Source organism: Opisthocomus hoazin, chromosome 2 (genome assembly GCF_030867145.1).
Source record: "Opisthocomus hoazin isolate bOpiHoa1 chromosome 2, bOpiHoa1.hap1, whole genome shotgun sequence".
NCBI lineage: Eukaryota > Metazoa > Chordata > Aves > Opisthocomiformes > Opisthocomidae > Opisthocomus > Opisthocomus hoazin.
Genome location: NC_134415.1, coordinates 79,952,751 through 79,965,047, shown reverse-complemented (window position 1 = coordinate 79,965,047; position 12,297 = coordinate 79,952,751). Strand labels below are relative to the sequence as shown.

Here is a 12,297-nt window from a genome sequence, read left to right as displayed (position 1 = left end):
ATACTCACATCCTACTACAGGTGCACAGGCCCACAACTGCCAGGCAAGACGCCCGCCTCTCTCCGTGGCGAGGCACTGTGTTGCCATTTTTGAAGAACTCTTCCAGCTCAACAGCAATCCAGCACCGCGCCTGCTGAAGCCGAGAGAGTGGCCGGTGCTGGCAACCAAAAGCCTCCCCAGCAGGACCACGAACCACCCCCACTAGCCTTACCCCCGCACAACCACCCAAGCAGCTCTGCTGCGACTAACCGGAGCCTTTCTGTGTACCTCAGCGGGCTCTGACCGAGCCGAAACTCCACCCTTTCTCAGCAGTTGCAGTTCATTTGTTCTGGAATTCAGCGCAGCACTGCTGAACACATCCTTCTGATGCTGTTTACCTGCAAATGGCATAACGGAGAATAATAAGCAAGTTCTTCTGAACACAAACCCAGAACAGCAGGAGTGTAACACTATTAAAATGAAGCAATTAAGCAACCACACTGTTTATTTTTTATTGACATTCTTTATTAAAGCTGATTTTCCGTGTTTAGAGGTTTCCTAGTAAGTATAAATATGAATCAAAGTGCTACCCCACATTAAGAAATCTTTATATGCACAAAAAGATACAAACAACTGGTATTTCAAAGTTTATCCTATTTAGTACATATAATATCAAAAAGGCAAAAAATAAACCAAGATGAAAGAGTAGCAGCAAAAAGAATTCTAGCTCTCATTCAACACAGTCTGTGTGCTTCCACATTTCTCTAGGAAATAGAGTATAAAGAGAATTCAATCAATTTATATATGAAACATCCTACCAAAAAATACAACACTGTGTAAAGAAAGTTAGTAGTACAAAGTTGGGGGAGGGGAAGGGAAAAAGGAGAAAATAGTAGATGTAATATTAAAAATTTCAAGTGTAAACTTTACTGCTGCTTTAAAATAAAAAACAACAAAAGTCACATGAGTATCTCCGTTTGGCTTAGCAGCCAGCAAAATAAGAAAAGCTGATTTTTTTTTTTTAAAGTGCTTAACCACCATATCCAAAAGTAATGACTTTCAGACCTACTTAACATGAATGTGCTCAAAAAGCCACTGCTTACCGTATAAAAGCTGTCATTCTGAAATGCTGCACATACAAACTGGCTTTATCTGCATGAATGAAAGATTGCTTTGAACAGCTCTCAATCATATGATGTCCCAAATCAATGTAATGCTATTAGAGCAGGCAAGCAGGCAGCTGAATAAGTCCCAGAAAGTTGAAGTTTAAGAATAAGAGATATAAAAAAAAAAATATCCTTTTTTTTTAAAGGCAGCATGCCTCTCCCTACTGCAAGAAGGTAACGGTAGGTAATCAGCAAGAGAAACACAGTTTTAAGTTATTGTTATAAACTACATAGAACAAACCAAGCGTTGACCTGGTAATTTGCATGTTTAACAGAGGGCAATAAATACTTCTTACAGATAAAACACAAACAGGCAATCATCTGGGTGGGACCAATTGCTAACACAATATTTTACTTACTATTAAACATACTGTCAACTTGACTTTAAAACCCACAGTATGTCCTAACTCAGAAAACCACAAAAAATAACAAGAAAACCAATAACTTGAAGGGCTTTCAGACTGTTTTCCTACATTATTATATATTTATTTGAGCCTTAGTGCAAAGGAAAAAACTAACATTCTAGGCTCCAAAGCAAGTCAAATACAGAAGACTACTTCATGGGTTTTTTTGACAGACATCAGACACACAGACTCCATGAGAAATTTAATTTTTTAGCTGTAATGGGCATTCGATTTTATCCCAAGGTTAGAAAACACATTTGAAAATGGGAGCACTCATTCATCTCAAACTTGTTTCCACCCCACCACTCTCCCAGATCAGGACTATCATAACCAAACTGCACCGCCGGGACTGCTGCAGCCGTTGCATTGTGCTGTCAGTAACACCATCCATCCCCGCAGTTATCGTACAAATTTCCCCATCAGCTTTGGAATCCTGCAAGCTGGAATTTGCTTACATTCACCTATTTCACAGGCCTAGTTTTTTAAACTCTTTCTTGAAAGTCATCAATTCCCAACACAGTATCTTCACTGTCCTCCAGGACAGTTTTTAAGTTAAGAGAACCCTCTGGTTCATTTACCACTAAAATACGTATTATCTAGAAAAGGTAACCTTTCCCCTACTAAGTTCCTGTAAACACCTCTGTATTAAGCCATAGCAAGCTCTAGACCAGGAAATTCAGCACCTCCAGTGACTTGACTTTACCTCATACCTCCTCTACAAAAACAACAACAAAAAAACCAACTAAAACTCTTTATAATTAAAAGGAAAGGAAATAACACAATTAACAGACAAACACTGAAGCATTCAGTTACCCAAGAAGACATCTAAAATAAGCCTCTGAAAATGTAACATTTGAAAAGCAATTATTTTAGTGGTCAAAGTGTGCAAATAACTAAATATGCCGCCTGTTTCAGAGATAACTGAATACTGTAGTCATCAATGATTACTATTCAAGTCTAGCACTGTTCTGTTCCTTTTGTTGCTGGCTTTGGACATTATATATTATCACTTTCTCTGCATATTTCATGCTTTTTTTTAACAGATACCAGCAGCACGACTTCAGAGCGCCACAGGAAAGATGGGAACTTTTTCTTTTTTACAAGTTTCCTGTCCATCCTGAACCTTGCAAGACTGAACATTATGTGGAATTAAACATAGTCTTTCAAGCAGGAACATCAAATATTATTTCAAGTTTTGTCTGTCTACAAAAATCAGCTCAAAAAGATTCAGAATCTCATGTTTCTGTGAAACAAATACAATAAACATGGAAAAATACCATGCAAGTAAAGAGTAGCTGTTCTATTGATGAGTACAAAAGCTTAGAAACAGAAAAACAACAGCTTCAGCCCGAGACTGAAAAAAAAAACCACCACAGATTGTTCAAAGCCAGAGTCCATACAGTGTCACACAGCCCTGTCTTGTCATGTTTGTTAATATCCTTGCTTAGAAGTCAGACAGCATTTTGTTTAACTTGTGTTGCTCTGTATCATTACACTAAACCATAATTAACTCCTCTTTTGTGCCGGCCTCATTCCAACACAATTGTACCCACTGTATACCAGCAGCAGTTCTCAGGTTTTGTTTTGCAGCTCAGCTGTATTTTTCTTGGATGTTCACAAGACTGGCATTTGACTGGATGCGCTTGGCTAGAAAGGGAAAAATTACATGAAAATTAAACACAAAGAATTCCACAAAACTAGTCTCTCCACTCCCTCTATTTATCTGACACAGACTTGCAAACAGCTTTCTGCTCACGTCCAGAAACTTTAATGAAAAGATATGGCTGAAGCTCTTTACTACCCTTCTTCAGGGGACAGCAGCAGACTAATAGTCGCTATTAGCGCCGTCAGCACAGCTGCAGGCAGATCTGGCTGGGCCCCCTCTCCCACAAGAGCCAAGCCAGTCCCTGGCACCACCCAACTCTAGCAGCGAAATGCCAGCACCACCACTTACGCAAAATGAGTATCCGTTTCTTCTGCTTCGAGTGAAGGAAGCTACTAAGGTAAAAAACAATAGGCAGGAAGAGAATAAAGGATGAAACCGCAATCACTGGGACGGTATCACTGCAGGGAACAGAACAGTTGAAAGTCCTGCTCCAAAGCTTCCGAGTGATGTTCATCTACAAGAAAAACATCAAGCACATGGGTTTTTGCTGTGCAGCATGGCAAACAGTCAGGCCTCAAGACATCCAAGCGTTCAAATACGACCTCGGAAAACACCACTTGAACAGATCTCCCCCCAAGAGCAAGCAAATCCTTGAAAATGTAGAAACGCACAATTTAAACGCAGCCAAGATTTCACTCCAAAACTTTTACAAGCTTCAAAACCAGACTGCGCTCAGATACACTGCAGACATTGCCACATGCCTGTTTCCCAGAGAATTCGGTGACAGCCTGCGGGGACAAGGCTAACCCCATACTTTCAACAGCACTCCTTTTGCCCAACCACTTAAAACCCCACAATATAACAAAGCTTTCTCCAAACACGTCGCCAACGCTGAGGACCCCTAGAAACAGCTGCTGTAATAAGGAATCAATTATTACCCTGGCTAGAACAATAGCAGTGAAGCTTCACATTAAAAGCCAGAAGATTAAGAGATATTTTTTTTTTTTTTTTTAAATCCATCCCCTTCGCCGTAACAAGAAATTAAAGTGCAGCTACTCAAACTGGAACGCACTCAGGTGATCGGGAGCTTCAGTCACGCTCCTGCTGCGCTGACTGAGGACAAGACTGAGCAAGGGAGCCTCACCAAGCCATTTTCCCCTCACGGGACACGGGGCTGCTGCCCGCATTGACCCACATCGAGCGGGAAAAGGCAATCCCTAGCAAGACAAGCACAAATAATAAAGACCTCCGTGACAAGCTGTCCCTGATGAGCGTTAATAAATACTTACTGCATCTTCCACGTCGATACACAAGTGCGCGGAGTGCCCAGACTCACCACCTTGCCTGTTGATCCTTTGCAAGTTGTTATACAGGTCATTCAACATCTTGTAGGTTTCATTGCAGTTTTTACACACTTCCGTGTAGTTATTTGGTGACAGATAGACGGCTTGTCCCTAGGGTTATAAAACAGCATTCATGCAGAGTTTTAATGCATTAATAAAAAAAATAAAAAAAATTAAAAACTAGAGTCAAGTTTGAACCAAATCCAGATTTCTAGCATCCTAGATTGATTAGAGGCCCAGACAGACAACTCACAGGAGAATGCAGGAGGAAAAGGGACCAACTAACTCACTAGGGACAGGATCCATTTCCTGCAGATTATGCATCTCAAACTGCTCCCTGAACTAGCAGCTTTTTAAAACAAAACAAAAAACCATTTATTTTTAAAGTACCAGTTCCCAGAAGGAGCAAAAAAAATACTAGCAATTAAGTGTTACTCTGGAGCCAGGGATCAGGTTTCTTAATAGTGTGGTTTGTTTTTTGTTTGCCCATACCTAACAAGTAATGGTTGTTACTGCTGAGCTGCACTGACAGGGACAGACTTTGCTGTAGTAAGCAAACCTTTTCAGGGGTGGTGAAGGCCGCAGGTGAATGCAATACGATACACTTGAGAACAAAACTACTGTCTCTAAAGATATTCCAGCCCAGTAATGGCTGTGTCAGCTACCCTCCGACCACTGGGTTAAGTTCTAGTTCAGACGCTTGAACTGATCAATCGGCCAGTCCACACCGCTCCTGGCCAAGGCCTATGAAGGCACAATTCCTACAAATCACTAACAATAAAAAAGCAGAGAGTTTCCTCAGAGTTTGTCTCATACCCATTGTCTCCCACTGAATGATGCCAGAACTTGGCCAGTTTCCGAATGAAGTGGAATACATGCAGTTTCTTAGGCTATTTAGGGCATTTTCTTTGAGGACAATTATCACATTTATTTCACTAAGTGAATTACACTGCCTTTGCAATATGGACAATCTTTTTCTACCCATAATTTTACTAGTCAAAAGAATTATTACACTGATCTTAGAATCATTAAGGTTGGAAAAGACCTCTAAGATCATCAGATACAACCACCCACCCAACAACACTATGCCTGCTAACCATGTCCCGAAATGCCATATCTACACATTTTTTAAACACCTCCAGGGATGGGAACTCCACCAGTTCCCTAGGCAGCCTATTCCAATGTCTGACCACTCTGAGTAAAGAAATTTTTCCTAATATCTAATCTAAACCTCCCCTGACGCAACTTGAGGCCATTGCCTCTCGTCCTATCGCTAGTTACCTGGGAGAAGAGACCAACACCTGCCTCACTACAACCTCCTTTCAGGTAGTTGTAGAGAGCAATAAGGACCCCTCTCAGCCTCCTTTTCTTCAGATTAAACAACCCCAGTTCCCTTAGCTGCTCCTTATAAGACTTGTTCTCTAGACTCTTCACCAGCCTCATTGCTCTTCTTTGGACACAATATGATTTAAGGTTCTGGTCTTTCTGGACTAGTCTATATTATCAAAAGGCTACTTAAAGATTGAATTGTTAAGTCAGAAGACAACAGTTTTCCTAAGAGGTAGAAAAAGAGAGACTTGCAGCATGCAGACATGATGTTTCTCACTACATAATTATCAACTATTGTGAATCCAGAAATTCTGATGTGAAGTAGCGTTGCAATTACATACAAAATGAAGTCAAGGTGAATATCAATTAGAATTAATTTTAGGTTCTCAATCTGTAAACATCTGCATTTTTCAGACCATTGCTTTATCTGCCTAAAATTCAGAAACTCACCAGCAGTTTACTTGCCTAACATGGATCTGCAGTTTACTTGGCATAAATAAGATTTTGCTAGCAATTAGAGCATTTAGTGCTTTTCTTAAATACACAGCATAAATACCTGAAGGTTATGTTCAAAACATGTCAGAGATTTATTGAATAAATCCAGGAATTCTACAGTAGCATTTGATAGTCCCTCACTGCTGTTCTTTAAACAATCTGTCAAAGAGAAAGAAAAACATCAGGATATTCTAATTTCTAACATTTCCATAGCCGACAAGCCCCACACACTCCACTCCTGCATAAAGAGCTCTCGACTATAAAAGACAGGTCTAGTCAACACTGTGGTTTCCTTATCTGCCTGCCACTGAAGTCTCAGACCTCCTGACCTAACTCTTCATAGAGAACATATTTCAGAATTAATTGGCCTTGATTAAGTGAAAGATGAAGACTATCATCAAGGGCTTTCTGAAGAGGGGGTCTGAATTATCTTTGCACTTTAAGATAAAACAAGACATTACTTTTTATTTTCTACCCTGCAAATCTGGCTTTTTCCAGCAACTAACAGCCATTACACGACAGCAGAAGCAACAGCAGCAGAGATGAAATGGAGAGCATCCAGCAACAGCTAGACCACGAACACAACAGCAGAATCAAGAGTACAGGTTTTTACTGTTTAAGAAAAGAGCTGACCATCGCACCAGCTTGAGGGGAGCTCTGGGGCTTTCCTCTCAGTCATAGGCTCAACCCCACCATGTTACTGCTTCCACCCATCCCACTCCAGGTGCTCTAGCCAGACAGACCCTTGAAAACAACAGAAATCTGGGAATTTAAATGTTCAGCAACAGCGCCGTGAGAGCAAGCCAACATCTGAGAAAAGTATCCGCAAAGGAGGAAGCGCTATCAGTGCTGAGGGCGAGCATTCAGCTGGACACTGGGCAGGCAGCACACGGGTCACAAGCTAAGCACAGCAGGACGGCACAGACCGCAAAGCTCCTCCCGTGCTGCCTTCCAGCCCTCACACAGCCCAGACTCACAAATGGAAACAAACTCTTCTCGGCTCTCAAGGGGCTCTGCAACAAACCCACCACCTGTAACACTCAGCTCCACAGTGTTATTCTCTCTCTGTTTTCTCACACACCTAGAGCCCCGCTTCCCATACCAGTGGAAGGGCCAAAAGCCATAGCTGAGCTGTGAGCATGACACAGCACCATCAGCACAGGGACAATGAGATACAGGGATAGACCTGGACACCCTCCACCCATAAAATTAAACAAAAAGCATGGCTGTGGAGGCAGATACCGTTCAACTTGTAAGCATCCCAGCGTTACTGACTGTATTAGCAAACACGGAAAAGTTTCTCATGTAAGCTTTTAAAAAAAATGGGAAGACTGAGAAAAACAGAAGAAACAACAATGAAGCTAAGCAAAGTCTCCAGCAAGGTCTGTAGAACACAAAGAAAACTATCAACACTAACTTTTGAAAGAACAGCCTAAAAGAAATATTTATATAGTAACTAGGTTTTCCAACAGACTAGTGCCCTCAGATTTTGACAGTATCCCTTACAGAATAAAAAGCTCTTGCACCCTTCATTGGAGTGGCCCTAGTTTAGGATTTTTGTGTTATCTACCGACTGTGTTTAAATACACACAATTCTGACCTGTGCAGACTGTAGGGGCTAAGTCATAACAGTAGCATGAAAGCTACAGAACAAGTCACATACTTGCACAGTTGGCTGCCTCCCAGGTTTCGTTAAAGAACTCCGACAGGGTCACAACGATCTGCAGCCTGTCTGAGGTCAAGATACTTTTGGCACAATTGTGGCTCTCAGTAGAGTTCTAGAAGAAAAAGAAGACAACAAAAAAAGCAATCAAATGTTAAAAATGCAAAGGGGAAATTTTGAAATGTATTTTAGGTGAGCACGGTAAACAACCACAACGCATCACATCGGTATTCTAGAATAGGCAGAGCAGAACTGACGGAACAATAAAAATCTTCTGATCCTCCAAATTCATACTATGAGCAACCAGCTTACTGCACATGGTCTTTGAAGACCTACCAGGACTGCATGCAAGTCACTCAAAACCACACAACTGAAAAAAAACTAAAGCAAGCAGAGAGACAGGGCCTCCTCCACCAGGTAGCTGACATCCATCCATTTCTGGGTGGCTGCCGCAGGAGCCAGCTCAAGGCATGAGCCGTCAGAGAGGAGGACAGGGTCGTTCTGCTTAGGCAGAAGGAATATTTGAAGGAGCTGAACCAACAGACTGGCCTCAAGACAAACCAAACCCAAACAACAGAAAACAACATCCAAAACCGCTGTACCAACGTTCTGTATCAGCAGTAAACTTGCCCCCAACACAGCAACACCAGGAACACAGTCCTCTGTGAAGCAGCGCCTGCAGCTGCTCCCCCAAGCCCATGAGCAGGTCAGGCTCCCGTCCTCCCCAGATATAGGTACCAATTTCACCTGGTCTTAGCGAGCCACCCAATTAACCCCATCCTCAAAGCGGGCACTGCCACAACTCTTACAGCAACTTATTCTCTGGACCAAGCGCACAAAAAAATGCAGAGCGACTATGAAAGCAGTTACAGAGTAAACAGGAAGTATCCCCATCAGAATTCAGAACAACGCTTTTCTCATTCAAAGATTTATTTTTTCCCCTCGAATCGCTGATATGAAACCATGACCTCCAGTCAGCTGACTCCGGCGCTCTGGCTTCTGGTTTCTGGCTGCTAAATTGACTCAAGCACTTCTCAAAATTGCCAAAGCTGCCAAAAGCTTGTTTGATAAGTGAGGTGGGACCTGCAAGAAAACAATCCCTTTAACGAGAAACATGTTCCTTGCAGAGCTTTAGAAGAGATCCAGTTTCCGCCTCTCATTTCAAAAATAAACCTATTTTAACAAAGACATTTCCCTTGACTGCATTAGTCAAATATTGCCACATCTGGTAACTCCTACGTTCATCCACTTTCATTTCTACTAACTTGCAAACAGATATGCAAGAAAGTTGCTCCTGCGGGAAACTCTCTGGTTGCTTCATGAAGACCTTTAACTGTGAAACCTCCTCATCAGCTGGACTCGTAAGCGGGAAAAAGCACTTTACATCCAAAATTGAATCAAGTAGACCTATAGTAGGCTTAAACAGGTTTGCCTAATTTATTCTGTAATTAGCCTAGTGAAGAGGATTTTACAATTCAGAGATGTCCAAAACTTAACTCGTCTGCTTCTTTCACGTTGCACTGCTGCAGCACGGCAGAAATAAATCATCAGATATCTGATTAGTTGTGATCACGGATTGAGGTTGCAAGAGGTCACTTCCTTTACTTATCTGTTTAGTCAATCCACGCACAGAAGCAAAGCCAAATGCTCTCCAATACAGATGCGTCTTCCAGACCACACAGTGGACCAGCCCCCCCAGGCTGCCAGTACTCAGGCACAGCAGCTGCAATGAGCTCATATTCCAAGTACTGAGATACATTTGGCAACCTAATCCCAGCCAAAACATCATGCTGAAAATACCCGAGAGCACTACATACTCCTCACTTTCACATTACCTAGTCACTGGTATGAAACATCTTCCATATGAGAAACAAATAGACAGACCACAGGTTTGCAAAGCAAAACAAGAGACCAACTGGCTAGATATTTGCCCCGGGGAGGACAATTATCAAACGAACATCCATGCATTTTTCCAGTGCAAGCACTGGGGTGGTAAGGGAAACGGGCAGACAACGCATCCAAACCAGAAAGTGACGCTTCTTCACACGACAGGTAATGAAGCTATGGAACAGTTTGCAGAAGGACACTGCGGCACCAGAAGTTCACCCGAGTTTAGGGCGCAACAGAACTTTCTTGCCAATGACGATACTCAATACAGATTCAGAAATCCTAAGACTGGAAAGCACAATCCAGGGGACACACTGCTATACGCTTGCTCTCTGCTTGCACTCTTACCAGGGCACCCACTTCGAGCCACCATCAGAAAACAGACCAGGGTCCTTTGGTCTGATCCACCACTGCTGTCTTCGCATTATCCCAGGGACTAACTTTAACAAATGGACAAACTAGACAAGTCCATGCAAAACTAGTCATGAACCACCTCCAACACCAAGAAATAAAGAAAAAAAGATGATCAAGAATCCGGAGGATGCAAAGAGAAGACCCAGCTTCGGTCAAGGTTTCCCACTGGTGGGGTCCATGGACTCCAGCCAGCGCCCAGGACTTCCGGTTTGCTGCCACACGCTCCCATCAGCGTCGGAGCCAAGCACACCGTGACAGGGCTTCCCACAGACGACGTGCACCACTCGCCACCGCTTCGGAGCCTTTTCCTCTCGCAGAGGGGAGCGAAGCTTCGTTCCGCAGCTGGGGCTACCCGCCCCTGGCCACAGCGCCGGGCAGCGGCAGGCAGCCGGGCTTCCCGCACGCCCCCAGCCCCTGCCGAACCGCCCCGCGCCCCGGTGCGGCTCACAGCGTGCGGACGGGCCCCCGCAGGCCCGCTCCGGGGCCACGGCTCGCGCCGCCGGCCGAGCCCAGGCCCTGCCCGAGGCCCCACCCGAGGCCGATGTGGGGAGCGCCGCGGCCTGGCAGCCCCCCCGCCCGGCCCCGCGGACGCACCCCGACGGCGCGGGCGATGTCGCCGTACAGCGCGACGAGGCGGCGGTAGTGGCGGTGGCAGGCCTGGCAGAGCCGCACCGGGCGGGCGCGGCTGCCCAGGCAGGCGGTCAGCGCCGCGCTGCCCTCCGCGAAGTCAGCGAGGAGGCGGCGGCACTCGGGCTCCAGCTCGGGCAGGTCGCCGGGCAGCCCCGCTCCCCACAGCTCCTCCGACAGCTCCTCCGCTTCGCCCAGCGCCTCCTCCAGCGCCCGGGGCCGCGGCCCCTGCCCGCCGCCGGGGCCGGGGCCCAGGGCGAGCGCCAGCACCGCCAGCACCCAGCCGGCCGGCGCCATGGCGGACTCGCCGAGGAACCGGAAGCGCCGCGCCGGGAAACGGCCCGCCTCCGCCTCGGGGAGCCGCCGCTCATTGGACCGAGGCGGGGAGGGGGCGGGGAAAGGGGCGGGGAAAGGGGCGGGGAGAGGCGGGGCCTACTCCCGGGGCGTGCCCGTGGGGGCGTCCCTGGGCCCGGGCAGGGGCTGAGCACCGGGGGCCGAGGCCGGGGCCGGGCTGCTCCCGTCGGACGAGGCGGCCGTTTCAGTGGGCTGTTGGCCGGGTTCCTTAGTGCTCCGGTCAGGTACGGGTCAGAAGGGCGGAGCAGAGCCCGGCGCCTCCCGACCGCAGTGCCTTCGGGGACGGCAGAGCCGGGCGGGAACGGCCCCGTCCGTTCCTCGGGGGCGATTCGGCTCCGAATTCGGCTCCAGCCGACGGGAGCTCAGCGCCGCCGGCACCGGCTCCCCCCCGGGCGCGGCCGTGCCCAGCGCCGCGTCCCCCGGCCCGCGTCCCCCGGCCCGCGTCGCGTTAGCTTGTGCCGAGATGTGACAGCGCGGAACGGCCGGGGCGGGTTTGTGCTGCCGGGGGGAGCAGGGCAGCGCAGGTGGCGGTGAAGGTGACTGACCGCTCCGGGGCTGTCCAGCCTGGAGAGCAGAGGGCTCCGGGGAGAGCTCCTCGCAGCCCTCCGGTGCCTGAAGGGGCCTGTAGGAAAGGTGGGGAAATACTGACAGCGGGGCTTGCTGCGGCAGGACGAGGGGTAACGGCTTTAAACTAAGGGAGGGCAGATTTACACTGGGTATAAGACAGAGATTTTTTACCATGAGGGTGGTGGAACACTGGAACGCGTTGCCCGGAGAAGCTGTGGCTGCTCCGCCCCTGGAAACACTGCAGGCCAGGCTGGACGGGGCTCTGAGCATCGTGGTCCGGCTGCAGATGCCCCTGCTCGCCGCGGGGCGCTGGGCGGGATGGCCCCTAAAGGTCCCCTCCAACCCGGGCCGTCTGTGACTCTCCGAGGGGGCTGGGCACCCCATCTCCGAAGCAGCGGCTTCCAAAGCGATGGATGAAAACAAACCAAGGCCACGCCGCGAGTCTGACGCGGAGAAACGACGG

At 47.0% G+C, this 12,297-nt stretch overlaps 1 protein-coding gene across 1 annotated transcript; it reads right to left on the bottom strand.

The window, feature by feature from the left end:
- Positions 1-482: 482 nt before the first annotated feature.
- On the bottom strand, positions 483-11,210 carry OSTM1 (osteoclastogenesis associated transmembrane protein 1). Its single transcript, XM_075414272.1, has 6 exons — positions 10,881-11,210; positions 7,986-8,100; positions 6,384-6,481; positions 4,445-4,609; positions 3,504-3,669; positions 483-3,196 (listed from the first exon to the last, which is right to left on the bottom strand). The coding sequence occupies exons 1-6, from the start codon at positions 11,208-11,210 to the stop codon at positions 3,141-3,143; spliced, it is 930 nt and encodes a 309-aa protein (XP_075270387.1). The 3' UTR covers positions 483-3,140.
- Positions 11,211-12,297: the final 1,087 nt, after the last annotated feature.

What these genes read in the sequence shown, in the direction of transcription:
- OSTM1 (XM_075414272.1), bottom strand. Translation starts at nt 11,210, where the DNA reads ATGGCGCCGGCCGGCTGGGTGCTGGCGGTGCTGGCGCTCGCCCTGGGC. An exon ending in ACATCGCCCGCGCCGTCGGG is followed by an intron (nt 8,101 to 10,880) that starts GTGCGTCCGCGG and finishes TTTTTCTTCTAG; the next exon opens with AACTCTACTGAGAGCCACAA. An exon ending in GGAGGCAGCCAACTGTGCAA is followed by an intron (nt 6,482 to 7,985) that starts GTATGTGACTTG and finishes TCTCTTTGACAG; the next exon opens with ATTGTTTAAAGAACAGCAGT.